This window comes from Spodoptera frugiperda, chromosome 5, assembly GCF_023101765.2.
Source record: "Spodoptera frugiperda isolate SF20-4 chromosome 5, AGI-APGP_CSIRO_Sfru_2.0, whole genome shotgun sequence".
Classification (NCBI taxonomy): domain Eukaryota; kingdom Metazoa; phylum Arthropoda; class Insecta; order Lepidoptera; family Noctuidae; genus Spodoptera; species Spodoptera frugiperda.
In genome coordinates, this window is record NC_064216.1 from 3,327,256 (window position 1) to 3,355,139 (window position 27,884).

Genomic DNA, 27,884 nt, shown 5'->3' on the forward strand with positions numbered 1-27,884 from the left:
GATTAGATTCAAAAGACATGTCAGTAGGTAAAATAAATCATTTGATCTGAATAATATAAAATAAAATTTTTTTTGAAAAGTATAGATATAAAACAGTAAAACTATTTCAATAATTAATCAACCAAAGCCATGTGACCAGATTCATGTGTCGTTATTCAATTCAGGAATTTAAATATTGTACTAATATTTTAATTTTATAAACTTAAACTTTAACAGACGCATTTATTTTCTTACGTGTAATAAAGTAGTGCTAAAGATAGTTTTAAGATTCAAATGGCACATTTGTCTGTTGTCATTAACTGAAACAGTTAAGTATAGTTTAGTAAAAAGCAATAAAAAAAAAACATCATCAACGTGTAGGTACCATACTTGATCGTACGTTAGCCTTCTATAATTTTTATACTCTATGTTTCATTGATCTTCTTCTGGAAATTGTCTATTATTACAACGCCCGTCCTGCCTTGTCCTTCAGCTGACATTTTAAAACTCCATCTCGTGGAGAGCATACGTGGAGTTCTTATTTACCAGTCACTACATAAATTAATTCCGGTAAGTGCAACAATTACATGTTAATTTTATTCAATATACTTACATTGTCTTTACGAGCTCTTTATTAATTAGAAATGTGTTGCATAATTTGCTGCGTTTATTTAACCACGTAGCAATGTATGATTATGCCGACTTATTTAACTGATTTATGTTGTGAAATATAATTAATTATTAGTTAATAACTTATGCTTATGTACAGAAGTTTTTGTATGTTATTGTAATACTACTGAGTTCCTTATATTTTGTCATGTTTTGCGGTATTTGCGAGTGACCTCTACATGACCTCCATACCGGCCGGTATTCATTCGTCCTATAGTAATTGTTAGGTGATCTCATGTAACTATGGGACAAACAAATGCAATACATGCATGCAACGGAGCCAATGCTCGCTGACATTTAATTATTTATATCCCCGGCTTCCGTATTTTGCTATTTATATTTCGGTAACTGACCTACGTGCAAACAAACAGCCACAACTATGTTATGTCAGTTGTATTACTTGTATTGCAGTTAGTGGTCTTGTTTCAAGTAAGAAGGTTCGTTCTGATATTTAATATAATAAAAAAATATTAAATTCTATAGTTATTGAGTTGTTTAAATTACTATTTCTCAGATATTTAAAATTTTGTTTGAAACTTTTTTTTCTAACTAGTTTTACTATAATACTTTTGTCTGGTTTACCGTTTATTAGGTACCTATTTCACTGCCAGTGAAAAGCAAACAATTTGGTTTGCCAAATACCCACTTCATTTTCTACTTTATCAGTCGGTGTCCCATGACCTTGAAATGGCCTAAAGGACGCAAGTTGTGCAATGATAATATTGCAAACATTATTACAAGAAATATGTTCATTACTTATTTCTCATACCATGAGTAACGGAATCATTTACGTAGCTGGAAATGATTCACTTTAATCACTTTATTGTACCTGATTGTTGTCACGTAGATAATGTCGTAGTTTCTTGTACCAGGACTTATTCCAATAAGATTTTTATTAATATTTCTAATACTAGGTATTTAGAATAATATTCTTTAACTAATATTAATCTAAGTTCTCGCATAAAAAATCTTGCATATTTTTTTATTGCAGACAATTTCCTTATTAACATAACAAGCTTGTAAATAAGCAGTAATATTTGATTTGAATACTTATTTAACTTGTTTTTCAAGATCCAGACACACCTCCTGTACACAAGGCCAAATTAATGTCAACCTATTTTCTTTAATTTAGAAACCGATTATTACCTTAAAAGCAGTTATGTGATTATTACAATTAAATAGATACATCAACGATTAAACTAATGTAGATTTATCAGTATTTTAACAGATTTCCGACGTTATCAGCGATTTCGAAATCGGTCCACGTACCCTTATCTATCTTTATAACAGCAAACACTTATTGTCTAATGACATAAAGCGTATAACTTATTATATGTAGTAATAATATTTTTCCTTTTTTCTATTACAGACATGTCCAAAATCGGTATCAACGGTTTCGGCCGCATTGGCCGTCTGGTCCTCCGTGCCGCCGTCGAGAAGGGCGCGCAGGTCGTTGCCATCAACGACCCCTTCATTGGTCTTGACTACATGGTCTACCTCTTCAAGTACGACTCCACCCACGGTCGTTTCAAGGGCACCGTTGACATGCAAGATGGCTACCTTGTTGTAAACGGCAACAAGATCGCTGTCTTCTGCGAGAGGGACCCCAAGGCTATCCCATGGGGCAAGGCTGGCGCTGAATACATCGTTGAGTCCACCGGTGTCTTCACAACCACAGAGAAGGCGTCTGCTCACTTGGAGGGTGGTGCCAAGAAGGTCATCATCTCTGCCCCCAGTGCTGATGCTCCCATGTTCGTCGTTGGTGTCAACCTTGACGCTTACGATCCTTCCTACAAGGTCATCTCCAACGCTTCCTGCACGACCAACTGTCTCGCTCCTCTCGCCAAAGTTATCCATGACAACTTCGAGATCGTTGAAGGTCTGATGACCACCGTGCACGCCACCACCGCTACCCAGAAGACTGTTGATGGACCCTCTGGAAAACTGTGGCGTGATGGCCGTGGTGCCCAGCAGAACATCATTCCCGCCGCCACCGGCGCTGCTAAAGCCGTCGGCAAAGTCATTCCTGCTCTGAATGGAAAGCTGACTGGTATGGCTTTCCGTGTTCCCGTTGCTAACGTCTCGGTCGTCGACCTGACTGTTCGTCTTGGCAAGCCCGCCAGCTACGATGCCATCAAGCAGAAGGTCAAGGAGGCCGCCCAAGGACCCCTGAAGGGCATTCTTGACTACACCGAGGAACAGGTCGTGTCATCCGACTTCATCGGTGACAACCACTCATCTATCTTCGATGCTGCTGCCGGTATCTCTCTGAACGACAACTTCGTCAAGCTCATCAGCTGGTATGACAACGAGTACGGTTACTCCAACCGCGTTATCGATCTCATCAAGTACATCCAGACCAAGGATTAAATGTTAGATTGCATTGTAGAGATAAATGTTGTTATGAATGTTTATGAATATGATTTTGTCGACGATATCGACTTTTATAATTTAAGCTTAAGTATAGCGTTCAAGTCTAAATTATTATTTAACCACTTTGAAAGTGATGTTATACGTGTAATAATGTATCACGTTTATAAAATTATTGCAATATCGCAAAACAAATCAGTACTCAGTAAAAGTTAATAAAAATTATTTCGTTTGTTTCATTTCTTATTACATAAAAACCTGTTTAAGAAATAAGATTTATCTTTTTTAGTCTGAATAATAATAAAAACTAAGACTAAAATATTTACAACTTAAAAATCAATATTATAATTATATACGAAACACATCTTGTTATAAGCAAAATCTTTTTTCTTTGAGGACAGGGGAAAACCTTCGCCTAGCTTTTTGGGGAGAAAGACTAGTGACAGACGAGTGTGGCATTTTTACCTCACTAAAACCACCTCGGTGGCCACCTTCAACTCCAATAAGGAGCATTGAGTCCTCTAAGTAGACCTGCTTTAGAGCCCCCTATGGTGCAACGCCTGTAACAGCACATCACAAGCAAAAACCTAGCTACATACAACCCATAGTCGTACAAATATCTACATCTTTTGTTTATACTCTACGCTTGTTAATTCATTGTTATCATTATTTTTCAGTTTCAATTACAAAAATGTTACTGAGTTTTTTATTTTTCATTATTTCACTGTTGGGCTTAAAATTCATCCTAAGGTGGTTTAGAAGCAGACATCGCTGCTACTGATAAAAACGCCTCTTAGCTGCTGCTGCTGCTAAAAAAATATTGCAAGGTTTTTATTTCAAACGAGAAAACTTCGACTTTGATAGATATTGACTCTGATAGATGCTATACAATTGTAAACGATGGAAAGGCTGTTTATTAACAGTGTATATGCGCACAACTCATGATAAAAAATGGCTATCATTAATAAAAAATACTTTATTTTGTTCATCATGTATTCAATTATTCAGTGAATTATTTATAATATTTTACTTTCCTAAATAACAACAGAAAAACAACTATTTCAAATTGAACTTCAAGTTAAAATTAACTAAAACTACCATGAACTACCGATTGGTAGGCTACTCTAAAATCGGTTTCTGAACGTGAAACAGAGCTCCACTCTAAATATCTTAATGGCCGCATTAGGCAGCTGTCTGTCAGTGACATTTGGTTTGCTTCGTGTAAATTTTGTGATGTACAAGTTTCGAATCCGTCTATTTATCAATGAATATGGTGTACATTAATAGATAATGGTTGTTTATGTTGCCTATTTAATATTTAACTAAAGACACTGTGTAGAAATCCATAATATTGTTATTTTATTACTATAATGGAGGATCTCAATTTGACAGAAACCGAAATGAGATATTTCGGTGATTTGTTTTTATGTTGTGACGAAGAATCCAATGGGAAAATACCAATATTAAAAGCAACAGAATTATTTCGTTCGTCAAATGTACACAACGATGTCCTAAAACAGGTAAGTAGAGGTATAGGTTAGAGTGTGATAACATATTTTGTGAATGAGTGATTATGAACACTAATTATACGTTACAGATCATGGATATAAGCGTTGCTCCTAATAACTGTGCGTCACTGAGTCATATGAACAGAAAACAATTTTATTCAGCACTGAAACTAATAGCAGCCCATCAGACAAATATGACAGTGAAGCCTGATCTGTTGTCGACTCCTTTAGACTTGCCTCTGCCGAGGTTTACATGGGCGCTAAACTCTGAGGCGAACGCTGACCTGATACAACTATCTAATTCACCCCATGAACACCAACTCCACCTGAGTAAAAGAGAAAGGAATTTTGGTGGAACACTTGGTGCATATGAGCCTATAAGACTGTCATCAAACCTGTCTGATAGCGACGTCCCTCAGGCCCTGTCTCACGATACTACTGAAGGACTAAGTACAGACTCGGAAATTGAATCTGAAACCCTGTCACAGAGATCTGGATCCCGTGGGGTAAGTGTATTCTCTTTATACTTATTAGGCTCAATTCACATACTGACAATTTCCTATGAGGAAAGCGAAGTTCAATAAGTTTACCACCCACATAAAAATAGATACTCAATTAATATGAAGTGAAAAAGGTATGTAAGAGTTGTACCAATTAGTATTCCATTGTCTCTGCCTACATTAAGGGTGCTTTTCCACCAGAAATGTGCTATGCTAGGATGCTGTGGATTTATTTGACCACTTTCATTGGTACCCATGGCTTAGCGCTGGTGGAAATGCTCTCACTAAGTTAAGCTATGTTTTTATTATGGAAAGAATTGTGCTATGGCTTCTCTACTATCAATACATCACATACTCAATCTGCGCATCTTTCTCGCAAAGCTACATAGCTTAATATCAGTGGAACTGGTCACATAGTTTCACAGTTAAGCTATCAAATCTTTATAGCATTACTACATAGCATATCTCCGGTGCAAAAGCGCCCTTACATTAAAAGAACCACTTATCCAATTCACATTTGTGAGCGTCAATTGTCAGCATTGTGTTTAAAAAGATTTTGATTGATACATTAAGACTTCACAACAAGATAACACAAGTTTAAACATTAGGCTCGCTTTATCAGGCAGGTTAACAACCGACTAATAGTGTGCCAGTGCAGGTTGATAAGAAAACTGTTCTGTTTATACTCTGTTCGTTAGGTCAGGTATTTTAAAGTTATTATTTTTAGTTGATAACATTGTTGTAGATATTTTGCAAAGGGGTTGTTAGGGATCTAATTAATTAAAAAATCACAGTATACACACATAAATTAATGGAGAAAAGTCTACTAGTTAACCTTTTCTCTCTACCTTTACTTCTTCATGAGCAGCGTCGCAGTGAAGTAGTTAGTTAGTAATAAGATATAATGTAATTGGGAGAGTGAGTGTATTACCAAATACTACTCAATTTTAATTACTATTCTTTTATTGAGAATATGTAAATAAAATAAACTAACTTACTACTAGTGATTGCTATTGGTGAAAAATACTTTACCTATCACTTCAATTAATATGAAGCATGATATTTATAAGTATTCCATGGTCATTATTACATTAGTCATGTTTCTACGGTTTTATTCATTCAATATTTTATAATTTATTACAGCATTATGAGCTATTTTAACAGTGAATAACTGTCTTTACATAAATATCTATTCCGATAATAATTACAAACTAAACATTGTATTTATTGAGACATTGACATCAATACCTTATCAGATCCTTGGAAATCAATCGCAGAATCTTATCCATTTGTTTTAGAACTCCAACAGTGTTCCTTGATTCGTTTTATCTAGATTAAATTGTACTTGGGTGATTAAAAAAAAAACACAAAAAGTATGGATGTGAATAAGCTGCCACAATGCTTAATAATGGGGGAGAATAATGATTTGTTAAATAAAAGTTAAAGATTTTTGAACAAACACCTACTTACAGTGCTTTTGTAACTTTCTAGTCTGTGTAAAAATCCTATAATTTTAGTGTTTCATATACAACTGTTAACATTACTAAGATATAAAGCATTTCCTAAGTGTTGTTTCCGGCCAATCTGCATGCCAAATTCTTTTAGTTAGAACTTTGGTTTTTTTTTTAGATTTATTAGGTTTTAAGTAAGTAGTCTCTAATTACTTATCCTTATACTTATACTCCTTATCTAATCAGGACACTGTTACGAAATAAGTCACTGCTTATGATATACATACATTATTGGTTATTTAAATTTAAATATAACATATAAATGAATCATTGTCTAATTTAATAATTGATATGAATTACAAAAATAAACAACATTCTAATTAGCTCAGGAAATGGGAAAAATGTTTAAATTAATGGTATTTAACTATTATTTGCTATTTATGACAATAGTGTTGATAAAATGTTTCCATGGATGTTCTTAACAATAGTTATACAATACAATAAATGTGGTTTTTTATTCAATTAAAATATACTCATTTTCCTTTTGATACAAAATATAGGTAGTTATGTTGTGTCGTATACAAAATATAGGGTGTTATGGTAAAAACGTTTCAGGGATTAATTGCCTGATAGCTGAGATTGCATTTAAAAGGGCCACTATCTCCGCCTCTATGTAAAAGCGTTTCCCAAGGCTTCCCATACATTTATTTACATTTTTATCGAACAATTCAATATTACATAATTTCTGCACCATCAGAATTATATTGTTTTAGGAATAACTTCCCTTTTGCCGTGTATTTATTTGTACGAGAAAATTCATTAAAAAAACATTTAACCCATTTTCGAATTTATAAAAACCTAACGGCGTTTGTCTGTCTGTACGCTACAAACTCGAAAACCCCTGCACGGATTTTTATGCGATTGTAACCAGTTTATAGGTGTCACGGGCGAAAACGATAGCGGAAAGCGAGTTACAAAAAAAAAAACTATTGGCAAGGTCTTCTATTGTATGCGACGTCACGCCTGTCTCCCATCGGGGTAGGCAGAGACAATGGAACGCCAAATGACATGATTCTGGTATACCTCTTTCGTTTCATTTACTCTACATCCATCAAACTCCTAAGTAATGTTCGCTGATTGATTCAAATGACTCCTGCCCTGAGTGATGAGTTTTAAGACTTACTGACTGACTAAAGACCACCAGTTTACAAATCCTACTCCGAGGCAGGACGCTGCGTTAACTTCAGCATCATCATCATCATCTTGAAATGAAATGCTTCCCTAATAAATGACATTCGTATAAACTTATTACACATATTCAAACCAGATGTCAGCGAAAATAAAACTTTTTAAAAAATCGGGAACCTTCTAATAACCCTAAAAACTTCTCCTAAGTCTGAAAAATACTATGCTGGAAACCACATCAAAATCGGTTCAACCAAACGCGAGATAGTCGCGCACAAACATACATACATGCATACAGGTCAAACTGAGACCCTTCTTTTTTGAAGGTCAAACTGAGACTCTCCTTTTTTGAAGTCGGTTAAAAAGGCCTGATTTTATATACGTTTCTATGTCTATAGTAACAAGGTCGTTTTCTAAGACGTAGTACGAATACGCCATAGTTGTCGCCAGTACACTTTTAGTGAGCATTCGACCTTGCACGTGTGCTGTTAATTTGCTGATACATATTCATTATTATATAAGCCTATGTGTATTGTGTACTAGTACTTTTTTTAAAGTATTTTTTTTCTACTAATAGTTTGTTTATTTTTATTTTTAATTGTTGGCCCGTTAATGAAGCTGTTAGTACAGCTGATGTTTTACTTTAATTCTCATCGTAATGGCTGACCTGTTTTACTGTGTAGAATAACTAGGTATTGGTTGCTCCAACCTTTTAACAGTTAAGTCATCAGCGTTTTTGAACATAAGTCATGTTTTTAAACCGTAAATCCGAATTATACTTTGCTCAAGCTCAAGTCTAATACAGAACAGGGTTTAGACGTAAGAGTCTAAACCCGTCTGACACTCCCTCTCGCCTCGCCCAAGGCGGGAGAAGTCATTGACGATTTTCCCCACTTAAAAAAGTACTTTAGACAGTTGAGTTAGCTGTTGATTAAAAAATAAATGGAATTAGTTATGCACGGGAAATCCCAAAAACAACGTTTTCCTTATTTTTATTGTAGACTTTAGCTTCCCCGTTTATTCACACCTTGCTGTTTGTTTCATTTACGTTATAACGCCTCTTGTTACTGACATAAACAATTACTTTAAGATAGGGTCCTATAATTTAGAAGAGTATTTCAAGATGACACTGAAATATTGGTACTATACCTTAGTGTACAAAGTAAGACAACCAAATTGACTCCGGCACATCAACCTACCCCAAATCGTGTTATCTTAATTAATAGATTTACAACCGTATCACATTGTATTAAAGTCCAAAAACGTGCAACAACCAGTCTGGTTGTGCATGCATCTTCCAAAGCATTAGTAACTAAATAGATTGTTGTTACATTACAGAGAAGAGTCGGCAAGAATGGGTCGCCGTGGAGTACGGCGAGCGAGAGTCCCACTCCGACGAACAGCGTGGCCGAGAGAGTACATCCTGTGTGGGAACACAGCGCCACTGGTCGAGGGGTGTGGCCTGCCAACACTGGAGAGGAACACACGAGGCTACTTGGTGAGATAAACCTTCTTTGATATAATTTAGCAACCTTATAAAGTTATGATGGTGATTTTGAGAGAGAGATCGTTTCCTACTCTTGTCCTTATTCATTTTGGGCAGTGCAAATTGTTTTGATGTACTCATCTTCCATAATTTCCATTCGGTGATAATACTTTAAACAAACGTCATTTTATACCAGACTCATTCGTAATATTCTTTCTTAACTTCCATGATGGTGATCTGAAACAACAATTTATTCTTTGGTTGAAATCCTAATCGCCACCGCCCATGAACACCCAAAACACCAGAGGCGTTACTAGTGCGTTGCCAGCCTTTTGGGGGTTAGGACTTTAAGAGTTGTTGGGGAATGGGGGTTAGGAAATTGGGTCTCCGGTAACCACACTCACACAACGCCAGCGTTGTTTGACGTCGGTTTTCTGTAAGGACGTGGTATCACTCCGGTCGAGCCGGCCCATTCGTGCCGAAGCATGGCTCTCCCACACTTGAAGTAATAAAATGTTCATCTATAGTACATTTAACCACTATACCAATTAAGCAATAAAAGCAGTATTTAAAATCAATTGGTTAATTACTAAAGTGTTCATTGTATCGCATACAAAACACCGACATTGGTAGTTTCATTCGACTAAAGTGCTTCTATCGAACAAAATCAAAAAGTCTTGTGTGCAAGTAATTGGCACTCAATTCACACCATATAAACTAGAACGGCCAATGCCTGCAGTTCCCTCTGATACTTGAAAATTAAACTGTACTGTCATGCCAATTTGATATTAAAGTCATAGTAAATAAAAGCGGTTTTCGCATTATGATTGCTGCACTTTATATTGGTTAGGCGCTTGTCCCAGTGTTAGCGAGAACGCAACTACAGGCTGTTTTCTCGCTCAAGAAACACTTCCTTCTCTAATTTTATAAAGACAAAGTTCTCAAAGATCAATCAACTGCTTTATTAACCATTTGTCAATACTATTTAGAGTAATGATCTTTACATAGGAATTGTCGAAAGCAATTTGTGCTAGTATGTCGCCCAGGCATAGTTACTCGCTATAAAACGGCTTGAGGGCCTAGTACAAGTATTTTTTTACGTTAAACGAAATCGAAACGTTACCGCATTTAACCCTGATTGGTTGGTTCATAGGAACAGGTAAATCAGAGCGCCGAACGTCATAAACGTGTCAATTACGTTAAAACACTCGTACTAAGCTCTCTGTTTTCACATACCCCCAATCGCTGTCGTTGGGACAGTTGCCTTAGCTCACAATCACAGCATCTGGCTCAAGGGGCACGTGGCTCCGAGAATAATGGCCGCTGGTTGGAGCAATTTGTGAATTTGTCGCGATCACCACTGAATGGGAACCCTTCGTACATCGGCATGATTGTTAAACTGCCGTCTCGATTGCTCGCGTGTACGTACCTATATTATGATATTATGTAGTTCTGATTCTTCGGTTAGGTACTAGAAGTATGAACGTTGTCATGTGCAAAGATTGGCTTTGTGATTACTTGATTGAATAATAAAGTAATATTTTTTTATGACACTAATCATAAAAGTTTGTTTGTTTGCATGTTTATCCTTCAATCACACTGAAAATACTGGACGGATTTTGATAAAATTTAGTACAGACAGGATATGAGCTGACTTGGGTGATAAGACACTTTTTATCCCACGGGAATGCGGGCGAAGCCTCTGACAGAAACAAGTTATTAAAAATTGCAAATAATAATTTTAATGACCTTAAATCATTGGTTCCCACCACAACTCAACAATAATTTTCGAAAATTTTATCTACTTATTTATAAAAATGAACAAAAAGTATGTTTATAAGACGTACCTACATACATTCAGTTGGATTCCATATGGCCGTAGTAGACATAGCTACTACAAATTGACCTTAATTACTTACATTTTCGCATTTCGGCACTAGTTAAAACTAATAGGCTTTTTCATAGTTCAATGAGTCATTATACCTTTTAAATGGCCGAACACGCTAGACGTTGTTTATTAGGGTTTGTCTTTTTTATCGAATTATGGATTTCGTATAATATGAGCATTTTCTCTTAACCTCCTGTATGCCATAGAAGTATTTGAGACACAATAGAAAACACATTGTGTCTCGCGTAGATCCACGTTCCCGGCATAGGTACCACAGGTTTATAGACGTCAACTGTGACGAAAAGTTGTGTGTTATTTCCATAACTTATTAAATTAATGTTCCTTTAATCCTAAAACTATTTTTTATTTCAATACTTACTTATAAAGTATGTTAATTCAAGACTAAAACCTCGTGGCATTCTCATTCTAAACTAAACAATGCGTAGATGTCACGCATGAAATTCACACGCAGACCCTAGCTAGCTAGGAATTCGATTAGGCTCGCAGATAAAATAGTTCATTCCCTACAGACCTTAGTATTTTAGGTTTTACCTTTTATTACGAAGGCTTACTACATTTTAGACCTAGTTTTAATTTTAGTGTGATATTTAAAACGTGTAACTTTTCTGATAGTGTGTTGTCGTGATGTTCACAGGCACGGAGGAGGAATCCTCAGACCGTCATTCTTCTGAAGAGGAAGGTGATGGAGTAGACGACATCTGGGCCATCAGCGACGCGCAGGCGCGGCACTACGCCGGGCAGTTCGCGCAGCTGCGGCCCGAGCGAGGCATGCTGTCTGGACAAACTGCTAGGTAATCATACTTGTTCTCACGTAGGCTACTGCTATTGAGAGATCATTTCGGAATGCTTATTAAAAATGGTTGTTGTCTTCAGGTTATTTTTCGAAAAATCGCACCTACCTGTACCCGATCTGCGAAAAATATGGCAACTATCAGACATCAACAAGGATGGCATGCTAACACTGGAGGAGTTCAGCATAGCGATGCACCTGATAGTGCTGAGGCGGAACAACATCCCGGTGCCCGACGTACTACCTGCGTGCCTCGTGCCCAGGGTGGACTCGCGGTACTCCAAGCAGGCCGTCACCACCGACCTCGTGGACCTCGGCGCCGACATGTTCAGCTCCGGTACTTCCGCAGATTTCAACTTCGCACCCAAACCCGAAACGCACGACCCTTACGACGCTACTAAGGTGGCTAAGAAACCTGAAGAGCGACAGCCCTCCCTGACCCCGCCGAAAGTTGAAGGGCAAGTAAACAACAAGGAGTGGACCAAGTTCGTAGACTCCCCCACCTCTAGTGTATCCAGCCCGGGTCCCAAACCTGTCAACTTTGATTTCCACAAGTCTGCAGTGGAGCGGGACCCTAAGATCTTCCACCCGGTGGCCGTGCGCGTCACTCCTGATGGCAACTCTCTGCCGGCGCACGGCGAGGGGGACACGCGATCCAGCACGTCCCCACGTCGCGATGACTTCGCGCACGCCTTCGAGCTGGCCAGTCCCAAGCGCCTCCACGCCGCACCACCCGCCGAGCCACCGCCCAATGGTGCTGAAATCAAGTCTATCCAGCGACCACAGCCTCGCAAGCCACTGAAGGCAGCCGGAGCACTGCCGCCACCACCCACCCGTGACACCTCCCACGATGACGGGCCGCAGTCTCTGCAGTTTGCCCCGAAGAAGGAGCCCCCGCCTCCTCCTCCCCCGCGCCCGCTGCGCAACCACGCGCGCTCCAGCTCGTTGGACCTGACGCGGCTGAAGGCGCCGGCCCCCCCGCCGGCCCCGCCGCCGCGGTCGTCGCCCCCCGGCGCCGAGCGGCGGCTGGCGTCGCAGCGCAGCGAGGGCGAGGCGGCGGTGGGGTCGGGGTTCCCGCCGGACCCGCTGGAGAGCGAGGCGCCGGTGATGCACGGCGCGTTCGAGGTGTACCGGCGCGGGCGCGGGTCGCCGGCGGCGGCGGCGGACGTGCGCGCGCTGCAGGAGCAGAACGCCGTGCTGCACCGCGTGTGCCGCGCGCTGTGCGCCGAGCTGGCCGACGTCACGCGCGACCGCGAGGCGCTGCGCCTGCGCCTCGACAACTCCACGACCCAGCTCTAGTCACCGCCCGCTGCATGTAATCTCACGCTGTCCCTGGTCTCCGACGTAGTATAGTTGGGTCGCCCGCGTCACTAACTCGTTGGACTCGCTCGCCCCTCGCGTTGTACTCCGCTTGCGCTGTGCCCCGACGCGAAACATATTTAACGTGCGTTTTGTGAAATATTTAACGTTAGCCGTAGTGTCGCGCAGTATATTTTTTGTGCCTTTTTACAATTTTGAGCAAGGGGTCCATTTATATTTTATTTCTAGAGGCTATTTTCAATATTATTTACAATGGAGCCGCAGTATTTAACTTGTTTATTCTAATTTCTGTAGTCTCAGTAGCATTTAATGTTATTTGGTCACAATATATCATTTTGTATGCATGTAGTTTATTGTATTGTATATAAAAAACCGTTTATAAAAAAATATGATGACATCACTCAGTACATTACCAGAGCTAGTAATGTTGAAGACTTATTAGGGTTAGGGCGAACTACTCCGGGCACATCTAACCAACCAATAAGGGACTATCATAGAAAGGTAGAACCTCTGCACTAAAACGTAATAAGATTTCCTTCGAAATAAAACAATTGTAAAATAGTGTCGTTTTTGTATTTACATTTCAACTTCTGATCAATTTTCGAATCAATGATAAGTACCAAAAATATGATTTTAATGGTTGATTGAAATTGTCAGTAATTTAGTGTTTTCTAAGAAATATATAGAGATGATGTATTATTCAGCGGTTGTGCATGCTTACTCACTTCGTCAGTGTCGATTGTCGATACTGATCCACGAGGTTTGGTTTGAAAGGGATAAATTCTCACGTAACGCGGTATTTCCAATTTATTTCCTTACAAAAATGTTTTGGAACGTGTAACTCGGCGAAAGGCTAAATATAATAAGATTGAATAATACATTTGTGTATGTGTTAACGATATATTTTGTAATTAAAATTAATATACAGAAAATTATATTCGTTACGAGGCCAAATACTTGTGAATCTATAAGATTCGTAGTTTCCAAATTGTCTAATTGTTTCGTATTCGTATTCGTACCGTGGCATTTATAATTTTCATAGTTTACGTTTGTACAATATTAGAAATTAGTTGTAACGCGAACATGTTACTGCAGGGTGGCGCTAGTGTTGCTTGTTTAGCATTCCTTAATATAATTTGCTTTGTCATCGTTGTAAGTGTATAATTCCATCGGACGGAGGGCGTATTTGTTAAAATTTTGTGAATGTTGTATTATACATTAGCTTAGCGAATGTAAAAATGTCAAAGAGGTAAGAACTATTGGGAAAGACGATGTACAAGACTTGAGAAGTATGAAGAGTACATAAGTTTGTTATATGTAAGTATAGTCGCGCGGCCCCGCGCCGCCGCAGATGTTATCAACTATCAGATTACAATATTAGCAACTGAATATGTGTTGAATAAAACTTGTATTATAATAAGATTATTGTAAAAGTATTTATCTTTCATTTTAGTCGTAACTATAAGTATATGGTCCTCAGTTGCAGCCTCATTGCAGTGTAAATATTTTATTATCCTGAGATACGTCTGTCGAGCGCTTTATAACATTATAACCCCACTGATCTACATTTTGGTCCAATTTTGTACTACTAATAATGTTCACCATTATACCTATTATATTTACCTATTTATTTATGTTTCATATAAAAATTTATACCGTAATGCTTAAATACAATGTAGTAAATTATGTACAATAAATTTATTTCAAAATTTTATTAGTATTTGTATTTAAACAAGTAGTTAATTGAACAATTAGCGTAGCAGTCAAGTCATCAAATCTTACATTTTGTAATGTCCAAATACTCAGTAGGTATTCAAATAAATCTAAATGCATGAACTCTAGTCTCCGTAAGGTCAATGACATTACATTTGCCGTTTTTACTCATATTTATTGTTATTTTGTCAGTCTATCAATACAATACATATTTTAACTAGTGAATGTCTTTTATACATTTCACATAGACAATGTCTAATCAGAAATTCAAGATTTGTAAGTAGGTACCATATTTTCCTGTTGTCTGTTGATTTATGACTAGTAGTAGCAATACCTTATCGAAACAACATTGCTGCATTCCGAGATCGAATACATAATACTAACGATTTCATTTAAAATTAGAATCCAATTTTAGCTATCTAATTTAATCAGTTTTCATATATCAACCGGGCGATATCACACCTAGTTATCGAAAAATCGATAGGTAGTGTAGTGTATAAATGAAACCGCATCACTATTTGAAATCTACCCTCAGTGATAAGGTGCGGAGTTGATAAGGCGCGCGGTGTGGACAGTCGTCCGCGGACACCTACTGCAGACGTATGCGGCTGCGGCGCTCCCGCCATTTCTCTCCCTTTCCCGCGGCTACACTGTAGCGCATACCTGCGGACCTTTTTTTGTTATGGTGTCCCCCGCCCCGCGCGCCCCGCCTCGCTCCTCCACACATACACCGTCTTGAGACGCGACCCGGGGCGCACGCACGCACTCCGCGCGGCCGACACTCTCGCGCGTAAACATTCACGACTACAATGACATCTTTGATGTAACGCGCCGGATACATCTCTGCAACATGAAGTGCATCGTGGCTGTTGTTATTGTGACCCTAGTGACCGGAGCCGCCGCCGAGGCCTCCGTGCGGACATGTGAACCTATTAAAGTGGCGATGTGTAAGAACATTGGATACAACCAGACCGGCATGCCCAACTTGGCGCGGCATACCCTGCAGGCGGACGCCGACGTGACGCTGCAGACCTTCAGCCCACTGGTACAGTACGGGTGCTCCTCTCAGCTGCATCTGTTCCTCTGCTCGGTGTACGTGCCGATGTGCACCGACAAGGTGGCGCTGCCCATCGGGCCCTGCAGGGGACTGTGCGAGAGTGTGTACACCAGATGTTACCCTGTACTCCACGGCTTCGGCTTCCTTTGGCCACCAGAGTTGGATTGTTCTTTATTCCCTGCTGAGAATAATCACGAACACATGTGCATGGAAGGACCGGGAGAACGTGCGCCGCCCATTGGCACCGTTCCTTTGGACATGGGTAATGCAGGCGGCCGAGGAGCTTGTCGAAGACTCATCAAACCTAACAATTGGGTGTGGGTCCGAGGATCAGCTCGTTGCGCACAGTTTTGTGACGCAGAAGTGCTATGGGATGGTGGAGAAAGAAAAGCAGCAGAAGTATGGTTAGCTACGTGGGCAGCTTTAAGCTTCGCGTGTACGTTGGCTGCTGTGGGGGCTCAGCTGGCGTGTGGGGACCGCGGCGGGGCCGGGGAGCGCGCGCTGGTGCTGGTGGCGCTGTGCCGCTGCGCCGCGGCCGCGGGCTGGGGCGTGCGCGCCGCGGCGGGCCGGGCGGCTGCCGGCTGCGCCAAGGACTCCACCTCCCCCACACGCATGTTACTGGCCCATGATGGATTAGCCAACCCTAATTGCGCTGTTGTCTTCCTCCTGCTGTATTACTTCGGCCTCGCTGCATCTGTTTGGTAAGTTTATTTTTATTTTATCGCTTGTTTCTTATTACTTAACTACTAAATAACAAAATTATCTTAAAAGCAAGTAGATGCCCATCACAAATGATCCCATACCATAACGTAATTACTCGACACCGACACACGAGAAATATTCAATGCACAAATTGTTAAAGTTTAACAACCTCATAATAAAAATAATGTAGGCACACTAATTGGTACCCGTATAAAATTGGCATGTACCTTGCGAAGCCAGTACCTGCGCACAGCAGACATAACAAGCAATCGTTGAGAAAAAAATTGCAACAATTGACGCCTCCGAACAGGATGGACAATGGAGTTCTTGTGTTCGGGGCCGGGTACCTGTCCTCATTGTCCCGTACCCGGGCCGAACGTTAACTTTGTCACCGATCAATTATGTTTTGTCACTTGTTGTGTTATAATGTACCCTAATCTGTCGCTGCTTTGACAAATAACTTCAATACAATACCGAGATTTCTCCTTACATAGATCGATTTTCGTCTTTTGTCGCAAGAATTCAACGAGCTCCAACTCTTTTACAGTTCTCGCTTTGTAATACAAAATCTGAAATTTATCATTGTTTGTAGTCGGAGCCGGAGAGCTTGCACAAAGCTATTTTAATTTGAATAGAGCTAACAGAGTTCAAAATCCTGTGCTCAGTGGTATACTTATTGTTTTCTCAGTCATAAGTCATGCATTGAAACGGTTAGAAACAAATGGTAGTGGCTCTTTGTCTAGTTCCTAATAGATGCTGCCGTTACGGAGTCACTTAACTTCTTGAACAAGACAAATACTCGGTTCTATACTTCATCGGATCGTTAACGATGTTTTTGTAATATCCGGACTTCTATATTGCACATCAAACTATACATTTCTAGTAGGAAATAAGTAGAAACTTACACAGGGATATATTTCTCCAAGTATTTTTATTGGAATGTTTTATCATGTCTAAGGTACTTTTATTTTTGTCGTTAACTAACTACAAAAACTTGAATCATCCCACTAAGAGTGGACGTAAGAATTCCATTTTTCAATTTAAAACAACAGTAAGAAGATAAATCACCAACATTTCGTTGTAAAACTATTTCCTTAGAGAACGATAGGGGGAACATCGAGGCTGTAAACTAAAACGAATTGGGAAATAAAATAAACGAGGACCAATAAATCACGGGGAGGCGAAGACGGTGCCGGTGGGAGCGACGAAACACGGCTCGTGTACGTGCGCCCGCGCCGCAAGTTTAACGCACCTTACTTTGTTACATACACAAGATGGACAGACATCAACACGCATGTAACTTTATTATTCTAATTCTGGTCAGAACAAAATTTAGTCCGGTCAAATTAGACATTCGGTGCTACATAAATTCGCAACAAGCTGAATTTTGGTACAATTGTTCAAAACACGATTATAAACAATAGCTGAAAGTTCCCCATCATTCCCGTGTGTGGAAAAAAGTTATTCAAGGTCAAATGTCAAAAAAATGAGTTTTTCGCGATTTTCAGCAAAACGGTAAGTTTTATCAGAAAAATACCTCAGACTAAAATTGTAGATCATTAAATTATCTATAAAAAATATATCAATACTTTTTTTCTCACGAGACACCGTTTCGGAGATATCGCAGTGTAAAAAGTTGTAACAGTTGCAATTGTCATAAAATGCACACGTTTCCACGCCACCTATGAGGTAGTGTACTTAGCGCGTTTTTTAGGGTTCCGTAGCCAAATGGCAAAAACGGTACCCTTATAGATTCATCATGTCTGTCTGTCCGTCCGTCCGTCCGTCCGTATGTCACAGCCATTTATTTCCGAAACTGTTGGGTGTACATAGTTGAAACTCTGTAGGTTGATGTATTTCGATAACCGCTATTCGAATTTTGAATAAAAATTCATAAATTTAAAAATTAAAGGGGGCACTCCATACATGGAACTGATTCAAAAAAAAATTTTTTTCAGCTAACGTATCCGTTATGGATGTCTATGGATAGGTCTTTAAAAAAGACATTAAGGTTCCTAAAACCATTTTTCGTCGAAATCAACCGTTTGAAAGTTAGACGCTTTGGAACAATGAAGAAAAAAGTATTGATATATTTTTTATAGATAATTTAATGATCTACAATTTTAGTCTGAGGTATTTTTCTGATAAAACTTACCGTTTTGCTGAAAATCGCGAAAAACTCATTTTTTTGACATTTGACCTTGAATAACTTTTTTTCCACACACGGGAATGATGGGGAACTTTCAGCTATTGTTTATAATCGTGTTTTGAACAATTGTACCAAAATTCAGCTTGTTGCGAATTAATGTAATTTCACCCTAATTTTTGGTCTAATTTGACCGGACTAATTAGAACTGTAGGTAATCATATTTCATTCCTCAGCCTATAATGAGACAATTAGTACTAAGAATAGATTTCCCATTCGCTCCCTCGTATAAAGTGACATTTTTACAGCATAGGAAATGATTTACCGCCGTCTTCCACAAAAAATTATAAGACGCAGCTGTAAAACATTCACGTGGTTGTAACAAAGTACATTATGTTGACGAGGACACAGAAAAACTAGCCCTGTTCAATCTACAAACGAAACTTTCCGTTGATTTTCAAATATAAATCTTATATTGTAACAGTAGGACTCAATATGGGGTAACAAAGTGCTGGTAAATCTGAAGCGACATGGTGGTGCGGTAAAAAGTCGCCGACTTGCATTTCTACATAAATATTGGTTTAACTACCCATACAGCAGTTGCGATCCAATGATTGGTATCTGAGAAATATTGGCAATCAAACTTCTTTGCGGCGAACATTAAACATTGTGTGCTGCTAGCTTTTTGTTGCGGCTATCCATAGCCATAGAGTGAGGTATTTGTAATTTGTATTTGTATCGGTTACCGTAAAAAATGTTGAGCAGTTTACCAGTAGTAAGTTAAATTACAGAAACGACACGCTATAAAGACCCCGATGGGTTTGTAAGCGAAAAAGACTGGTGCCACAGATTTACCAATTAAAAAGAAATGCCGGCCGGGGAACATATTCCCGCGATTCCAGAAATGCGTTTTGTTCTTGCTTGCGAAACCAATGCGCTAATGAAGACATTTTTTGAAATCATAACACGTTTAAGAAAGTTCAACTTGATTCTTTAAATAGTTTGCTTATTATGTTATTAACACTAGTTTGAGTTTCCTATAGCGAATTTCTGTGTTTCCTTTTTGATACGTTAGGGTTGTTACCTATTTAAAAACTTTGGTACTTAAAATGTTTGACTTTCTTATAAGTAGTCATAGAATTTAATGAATTGATATTTCACCTGTTGCTATTAATACTACATCATTATATTATTTTAAAATGTAAACGTTACTTCAGACCATTTCATTATTTTTTTAATTTTAATAGGTACCTTTCCTATTACGTAATTTTACTAGACGTTACAAAAAACGTAGAAATTGAAACTAAATATTTATTTTTACCAATTAAGAGCGTGCTTGAATTTGTTTTTTATATTTTAATACCAACCGTTTTAGTATTAATTAAGAGAGCTTGACATTTTGAAGAGCTGACATTCAAGTACCAATAGGCCATGTGTACTTTGATTACGGTAAGGGTCCTGAGTACGCCATTTTGTTTTCTGAAGTGGCTTATTTTACTACTTCAACTAAAATATTACCGCATTCTCTCTTAGTTTGAGTAATTAGCAATAAAGGTAATGACCAATTTGAACAGTCATTTCTAGCAACGATGATAATCGTCAAACAGCAACACTGAACTTTTACCTTTTAATTATAATTTTACCGTTACCACTTATTTCATCTACGGAGGTAATGACATTAAACTGTACAGCCTAACACTGCAATTCTACATTTGAACATTTCATTTAGAAATCAAATCTAAATGGACGAGTCAGCCAGTATGGTTCTAAAACTACCGTAAAACATGGCAACTTTACCATATTTTAGAACAAAACACGAAATATATTTTTAACCATAAGACGCATAGAAACCAAAACTATATATTTAGAATTGTAGTCTATCTGGCTCACTTTACTGTAATCGTCATTATATACAAACACTTATTTTAGCCGTAGTAAAGAAAAAACAACATGGGTAAAGATACCAAATTTTTGGCAACTTTACCTACGCGCCGTATTCATCGTGTATTGCATATTAAAGAGTTGTTGAGGTACAGAGGGCTTCATCTAGGACCTCTTCGTATTATAATGCAAAAAATATGAGGAAATCTATAAAGATAACGGCTACACAGACATTAGGGAAAGTTGCCACGGGTTTCATCGTAATTTACATACAAATAATTTGTTACGCTCGGGGTTGTCAAAAAAGGAGGAACTTTTTTATGACATGTATATTTAAAAAAAAAATTAATAAACCTTAAACCTAAAGTAAAAAAACGCACAAATTTCTAACATAAATATTATTCCCTTTTAAACTAAATTAAGTTCTAAAATTTTAAGTATTTATGTTTAAAATTGTAAAAAAGGCTACAAAATAATGTTTAATTCTTGACTTTTTAATTTTATGACTTCACTATCTCCATAGCTAATTATAACATCACTTCCGTATAATTTTTATAGTGTCTAGCTCCGAGTTTTCTGCGGTTTTGTTTCATGGGAGCCATTTTGGCTGTAAAACAAGAGGTATTATTAAATACATTATATCTTATCATCCAGGATATTCACTATTATGCTGTGATATTTAGGTATTCGAAAATGGTTACATACACACAAACAAGAAAAAAACATTTATTGCCAACCCTAACTGTAGGTAAAGTTGCCACAAAGCAGGCCGTGGCAACTTTACCTAACCTGTGTCAACATTACCGAAGCGATTATTTATCAATAAATTAAAGAAAAAGCAATTGCTGACATTACAACAGTAATCCCAACTATATTATACATACAAGATCAAAATTTCACTCACCTGTGATAAATAGTTAAGGCTCTGTGAGCACAATTTAGGAACTACTAACTTTTAGCTCATTTTCACGCATACATTGTGACGGCCATTACTGGCATAATAGCAGTCTTACGTCTACGCAAAATATAGTAAATATTTCCTTTTAATGTCTAAAAAATACTTCTATTACAAAACAGAATTCTAGTGGGTAGATTTTTAGATAAATGAGTTTATACCGAATACCTATAGTATGGTAAAGTTGCCAAGGGCCCGGTAAAGTTGCCATAGTTTACCGGTACGCCATTTTGTGATGTACGCAGTAAAATATTTGTTAAATGTACAAATTCTGACTTTAGTTATAGGGTTATTAAACTTATAATTACCGGCTTTATGAACATTAACGTTTAGTTAATGTTTTTGCGAGGTTCGTGGCACAAAAGTTTTCTTAGGATCCCCCTTGAAATATTAGGTTATTTCAAGCTTTATATTATGTTTGTGTAGATGGTCAAGATCGTAGATAGGACTTATATTAAAAAACCTTATTGCCCTTTAGAAGAAATGCCGTAGTATCCTTATGTTTCATCAGATTAGGTACCCACATAAAGCTATTTGCTTCACAGTCAACCTTTAATCAAACAGAACACCCACCCATGTTTCAACGAGGAAAACCTTTATGCAATCACGGCCCGACTAACTAGGTTTGTTTCTGTGAAATTTAATGCATTATAGCGTCATAAATCACCGATTCAAAAGGTAAACTAATCGTCACCTACGCCAAATTTCGAGGCATTAGTGTGGTGTGGATGTAACTATTTCAACACGATGTTCACATCACACACATTGGTATTATAAGGAGGACACACACCGCAACAGTTGTAAATCTCAGTTTATAGCGGGCGTTATTAATTTCTTAGAAAGCCACAATTTCGGTACAAAACTGACTCGTTATGATAATTTCCTAGTGATTTATACGACGTCGGTGTTCTTTGAATGTTTCTAATGTTAATCCTGAACGCGTTTTAGTGAGAAAATATTGATACATAGTCGACGAAATATAAATAGATGTGGAGTCAATGCAATGTTTCAGGTTACGCCCGTTTCTTGTTGAAGGCGTAGGATGAAGTGGATAGTACTTCCTTATTTCTAAACTTCAGTAAAGTTAAATAATTACTGATTAATTTATGGCCGTAGACCCAATACAAATTTAGATCCGGAACTACGGACAATCTAGTGGGTTTACCGGGTCTCCATCTCGAAAAGTAAGAGTAGGAACGGGGTGGTTTTTAGACAGTAAAAGTCCGATACTCCCTCTCGCCTCGCCCAAAGCGGGAGAAATTACTGGACGACTTTCATTCCTCAAAAAAAAAAAAATGCTAATTTAAATAAAAAATATCTACTAATTTAGATCCAGACTTCAAGATACTTTAAAATTTTACACTTTGCCATGAGAAACGTAAGACATTTGGCAAACGTTGCAAGACCAAGGCAACTGCAGTATTTAAGCTAGCAGATTATTATACTTCGCGATAAGATCAAGAGATATTGAAAAATGTAAGCTTGTCCGTTATCATACCATGCGATCAATCACCTTGGTGTAATCCAAGCCGTATTCATTCACTGAAGGTGATGTTACTTTCCTCTTTATTTTATACGTATAAAGAAACTAATTAATTTGATATAGAAATTATTGATAGCCATCTCTTACTTGGTGTATGTAAGAACTGTATCGCGTCCGGACGTAATGAGTACGTATAATCTAGTAATTTAACAATTGATCATGATTCTTTCTATGATACATTTTATTTTTCCATTTTAATATTGGTCTAGGTACATTGTAATACGGCATGTGTGTCTATTAAGTCTCCAGTACTCCTGCCTCAATGGCCTAGTACGACAAAGCGCCTAGGGCCGCCAATAACAATCAGGCTCAACTGTTAACCGTCCAATAACAATGTGCGCAGTCGCAGCGCCGGTTACACCATCAATTACAAGCAGTTATCGCGTTTTATTGACACATGAAAGATGCCGGTTTAATTGTTTGCACCGTACGTGAGCATTCGATTCTGAGCCTTGCCTCTAAACTAGCCCTATTAACATAATAACAGATCGCTCAGCGCGGAACTAGTTAGTCGAGCGACTCCGGCGCATACTGTGGTCGCTGTGTAATGAGAAACGTCAAATTGGTTTTGTATTCATGCGCTGGGAGCGGTGAGCTTGTGGATGGAGTCCGTTACCATTTGTTCGCGTCCAGACGTCCACTCAATGTTTGGAGACTAGAGTTTCTCTTCTTTAGTTGTGAATTGATTACAGTTTGGAACCGTACAAATATGGTTTCTTTTCGCCTTGAACACGAAATTACCTGTAGTAATTAAATCTTATTCGTAGTCTTCAATGTTAAACTTAAAAATGCGCATAGACGCATGCTGTATAGACTACTAGCGAAAGATTTTGTGCAAGTAAAGAATTCAAAACTGCTGCGTTTCTATGCTCGTATGAAATAACAGTAATTTTATTTTCATTTTGGTACCACGGATATAATGATGAATGCAAACGTCGTGTTTCATAACTCAGTTGATATTAGCTTTTCTTCGGTCGCAGTCAGTACCGCTCTCAGTGCATTGTGTTGCTGTAATTTGCAATCTCTAATTATGGACTGCGGTCCCATAATACGTAATATCGACCGCGGAATAGAAAGTCGATATCCCACTCATGTCATTAACTTATTAAGACCGATCAATAAATCTCAAGTAGCAAAGTTTCCTCAATTTAGTAAATAATGAAACCTGTCCACTTCAGGAGTGTTATTACAAGTAATTGTTGGTGTGGTCATTTCCACCAGTTATCAGTCACTCGCTCCGTTCAGTACGAAAGTGTATAATCTGGGGTCGGTTCATAATTCCTTGTTTATTTAAAATTTCCGTGCTCCGTCGATGTAATCTCGACACGAGCGCCCCGCCTCGCGCCGCCATTCTCGTTAATAGGGCTGCCACTCGTTATTACATTTATTATCGATCAATAACCCAACTGTGATTGTTGTTAGAGATAACTTTGACAACCGACAGCGCGGCCAGTTACACTGTATTGTAAACATTATTTATTGCATGCCATATTTTTGTTATGTCGTTTGCTACAATAGTTCAAAGGCCTTAAAGTTATTCTCGCTCTAGAATTTATTCGATCCTTGAATAGCCGATAAAACTTGTACACATAAATTAGAAAACTAATTTACTATCGATATAAATAAACTCCTGTTGAAAATGTGGCGGTACAACACTACGGAGGAAGATTCGATCCCACTGCGCGCCCGCACCGTAATTGGGATGCTAATCAGATGCTGAGCTGTCGCCATCCTGTTCCTTCTAATGGCAGAAGTGAGTGCCTTCTCGCTCTCGAGTCAGAAAGGAGTGCGTCGTAGGCGGCGGGGTCTTCAATCATCTGGCAATAAGCGAGAGAGACGCGCTTCCCTCGGGCTTCGGCCCGCCTGATATGTAATCACCGTAGTTTGCGCTGGCAGAATAATTTTCATTTTTAACAACCTACCAACCCGGCAGAATCACGTTGTGGAATGACGAGGTGGTTCCGATAGTTGTTTTGTGTGTGCTCAAGTAACAATTTGCTGTCCATAATGTAGTTAAAATTTAATATCAATACTGTAACGAGCTAATAAGTAGAGCCGCTTATGGCCGCCAATAAAATCATTTTGAGCATCGCTGTTGTAAAAAACGCATTTTGAGAAGTCACTTTTTATAGACCGACTATAAATTCTATTATGAGCTCTTTGATGATTCCGATGCAAAATCGTTTATTATGTCGTAGACCCGTAGTGGGGGAGGGGTACGTCATACTTCCAATATATTTTTTGTGGATTTGATTTTGTGTTAGAAAAACAATACGCAGCGCAGAGTTGGGTTGTTGGAGCCACAAAGCGGTGTTTACCCTGGCCGGATTACAAAGGAGCCGAGGACCGAGGATTCTGCATATCTGGTTCTCTGATCGGCGCGGGCGCAGCGCAGCCGAGATCGTATCGAGCGATCCTCATTATTGGAACACGCTTTGTTGGGTACAAATAGTATACACAGAACTGTGAGAAGAGCCGTGGTGAAAAAAGTAACAAGAGCATTGGCTACGTGGGTACATGCTACAACAGTCTAATTTCTTTGGATAGTTTCTGTTAGTACCATTACCAAGTTTATTGCCTCATGCATCGATAATCTCATGTTTATTGTATGAGGAGGATGATAGCGTTAAGTAACCACATACTGACGATGGCAGCATAGCATTGTTGTACGCCGCCCCTCGGCAAAGCTTCGCATACTTGCATTGCATTGCATTGCTAGCTAACGTTTTTCTAGAAATAAGATTCTTTAGGTCCATAGACGTTAAATCAGCTACATAACTTTCTGGCTATCTCGCAAAACTTCCGAGAATATCAGGGAATTATTGTACGTAATTTTATCTTGGAGTTATAAGAAATGCTGGCTGCGTCTCCTAAAGCGAAGTTATTTAACGAGAAACATTGTGTTATCTCGTTTGGTGCACCAAGCGGGCTTGTTAGCTGCGATTCACGGTTTAGATACAAGAACTGGTCGCGGGCCCGCCTGCCACGATCCTATCGCCGCCCATTGTTCGCAGTCACTACGTTACGATCATGAATGACTGTCGCTTTCTATTTTTACTTCACATTTTTGGGTCTGGAAGTATTTACACAGCAGCTATTTCAGGATTCCATGAACGATTTAAGATTGTTACGTGTAAAGATATTTTTTCCTGTTTTACGTTGTGTTGTGCCGTAAACTCGTTGCATTCGTACCTAAATATTTTACTAATTTAATTCCTTAAGCTTTTTAAATGCATCTAATTAAAAGTATTTCATTATTTCGATGATAAATTACCATTCCATTATTAGGCGCAATGGCTTTCTTAATAAAATTTTGAAAAATCCGATTGTTGAGGTCAAGTTTCCGATTCCAGAACAGGCACATTATATTATTCTCTTCTGTTTTGTACATTACAGTTCCTTAATCATGTAAACCACTGTCCATTCCAATAGCTTCCTACCAAAAAATATAAGTATACTTATTATTGACGCTGCGATCAGCCTCAAAAACAACAAGACCTACCAGTCAGATCTATGTAGAAAAACAAGCAATATTTTAATACGTTTTTTAATTCCACCACGTCTTACTACGTTCCCTTGTCAGTAAAATGGTTCGGTAAAGGTCAAGCTATGCAGTGGGTGGCCGATCATTTCTGTAACCCACCTCGTTTGTTGGTTTTTGATGATGGATAGCCGTGTAATTACGGCCGATTATCTTTCTACCCGTCTGCCGCAGGGAAACTGGGTAGTCTGGTGGAATTTTAAAATTGCTGTTAATATGGTAATAAGCTTATTATCGATAGCTGTACTCTTGTTCTGAACTCCTGGTACCAGTTTGTCCAGGCTTAATGAATTTCATTGAAGTTGTTGGTTGAATTTTATGATGCTTATGTACTATGTTGAGACTATAATTTGTCGTGAAATCACCAGTGATGTCAGGTTATAATGTTCAGTTAACATTTCCTTATGGTATATGCTTTTTCAAGGCGCTTTGAGCTGCGTCGAAGGATACTGGGCTTTTAATTACAATTTAGCGTCAACGAATTAAAAATGCGATCTTCTACAGTTCCACTTATTAGTGTTTGATTACATTCTGTTACACAATTCTCATAATATATTTATTAAAGGACATTGGGAATGCTCCCAGGTGGTCGCTGACTCACAGGTCTCGGTGTGAACATCGCATGACATTCTAAGCGGTCCGCGGAAACTGATCGCCGTGTAATACGATAATCGTTTGCGAAACAATGTTATCTCTGACTGCAGATAATAAATTATCATTTATTTGTGCACTTGATATTATTATACTTATATCATCTTGTTTAGAACTAATCTTTCATAGTGGTTCCGTGTATACTATGTATTACCTATTTTTTATCCGACAAAACCTATAATTGGCTTTCTAACGTTGTTCTGCCACTGTTTATTTGCTGTAGCTGTAGGTTTTCGATTAAATAAATAAATACTAAAAAGTTACTGTTTTATACTTTGTCGCATTTGACTAGTCTCAAGCGCAAGATGAAAGAAATTCCAACAACTGAGGTTTTTTTTAATGTTTGGAAATTTAAGTTTCCTAGAATTTGAGAAGTAGTGCATAGTGTATGTAACTTACATCTCTACCTAAATAAAAAGGCGATGTTATGTTACACGGTAAAATTAAATGTATGGTTACCACAGCGGATGCGTGTGCGTCGATTAGCGCCTCCTCTTCTAAACGAGCTCGCCGCGTTGTCTTGTACTT

At 38.4% G+C, this 27,884-nt stretch overlaps 3 protein-coding genes across 6 annotated transcripts in view; all 3 read left to right on the plus strand.

Annotated features, from left to right (window-relative positions):
* Nucleotides 1-3,243, plus strand: part of LOC118271716 (glyceraldehyde-3-phosphate dehydrogenase) — a 256,387-nt gene extending 253,144 nt beyond the window's left edge. For 2 of the 4 annotated variants that reach the window (XM_050693750.1, XM_050693751.1), the window contains exons 2-3: nucleotides 517-549; nucleotides 2,018-3,243. In XM_050693750.1, the coding sequence (XP_050549707.1) occupies nucleotides 2,020-3,018 (999 nt within the window). In that variant the 5' untranslated portion in view covers nucleotides 517-549; nucleotides 2,018-2,019 and the 3' untranslated portion in view covers nucleotides 3,019-3,243. Of the gene's footprint in view, nucleotides 1-4; nucleotides 550-1,042; nucleotides 1,086-2,017 lie in introns of those variants that run through there. The other 2 variants (XM_035587881.2, XM_050693752.1) reach the window with 2 other exon arrangements.
* Nucleotides 3,244-4,185: 942 nt separating this feature from the next.
* LOC118272243 (ralBP1-associated Eps domain-containing protein 1) lies at nucleotides 4,186-14,879 on the plus strand. The gene is made up of 5 exons (XM_035588615.2): nucleotides 4,186-4,538; nucleotides 4,616-5,032; nucleotides 9,001-9,160; nucleotides 11,692-11,848; nucleotides 11,931-14,879. Exons 1-5 carry the CDS (start codon nucleotides 4,389-4,391, stop codon nucleotides 13,144-13,146), a joined length of 2,100 nt encoding a protein of 699 aa, XP_035444508.1. The 5' UTR covers nucleotides 4,186-4,388; the 3' UTR covers nucleotides 13,147-14,879.
* Nucleotides 14,880-15,245: 366 nt separating this feature from the next.
* Nucleotides 15,246-27,884, plus strand: part of LOC118272244 (frizzled-4) — a 37,396-nt gene continuing 24,757 nt past the window's right edge. The window contains exon 1 of the mRNA XM_035588616.2: nucleotides 15,246-16,638. Within this exon, the coding sequence (XP_035444509.1) occupies nucleotides 15,731-16,638 (908 nt within the window). The 5' untranslated portion in view covers nucleotides 15,246-15,730. The remainder of the gene's footprint in view (nucleotides 16,639-27,884) is intronic.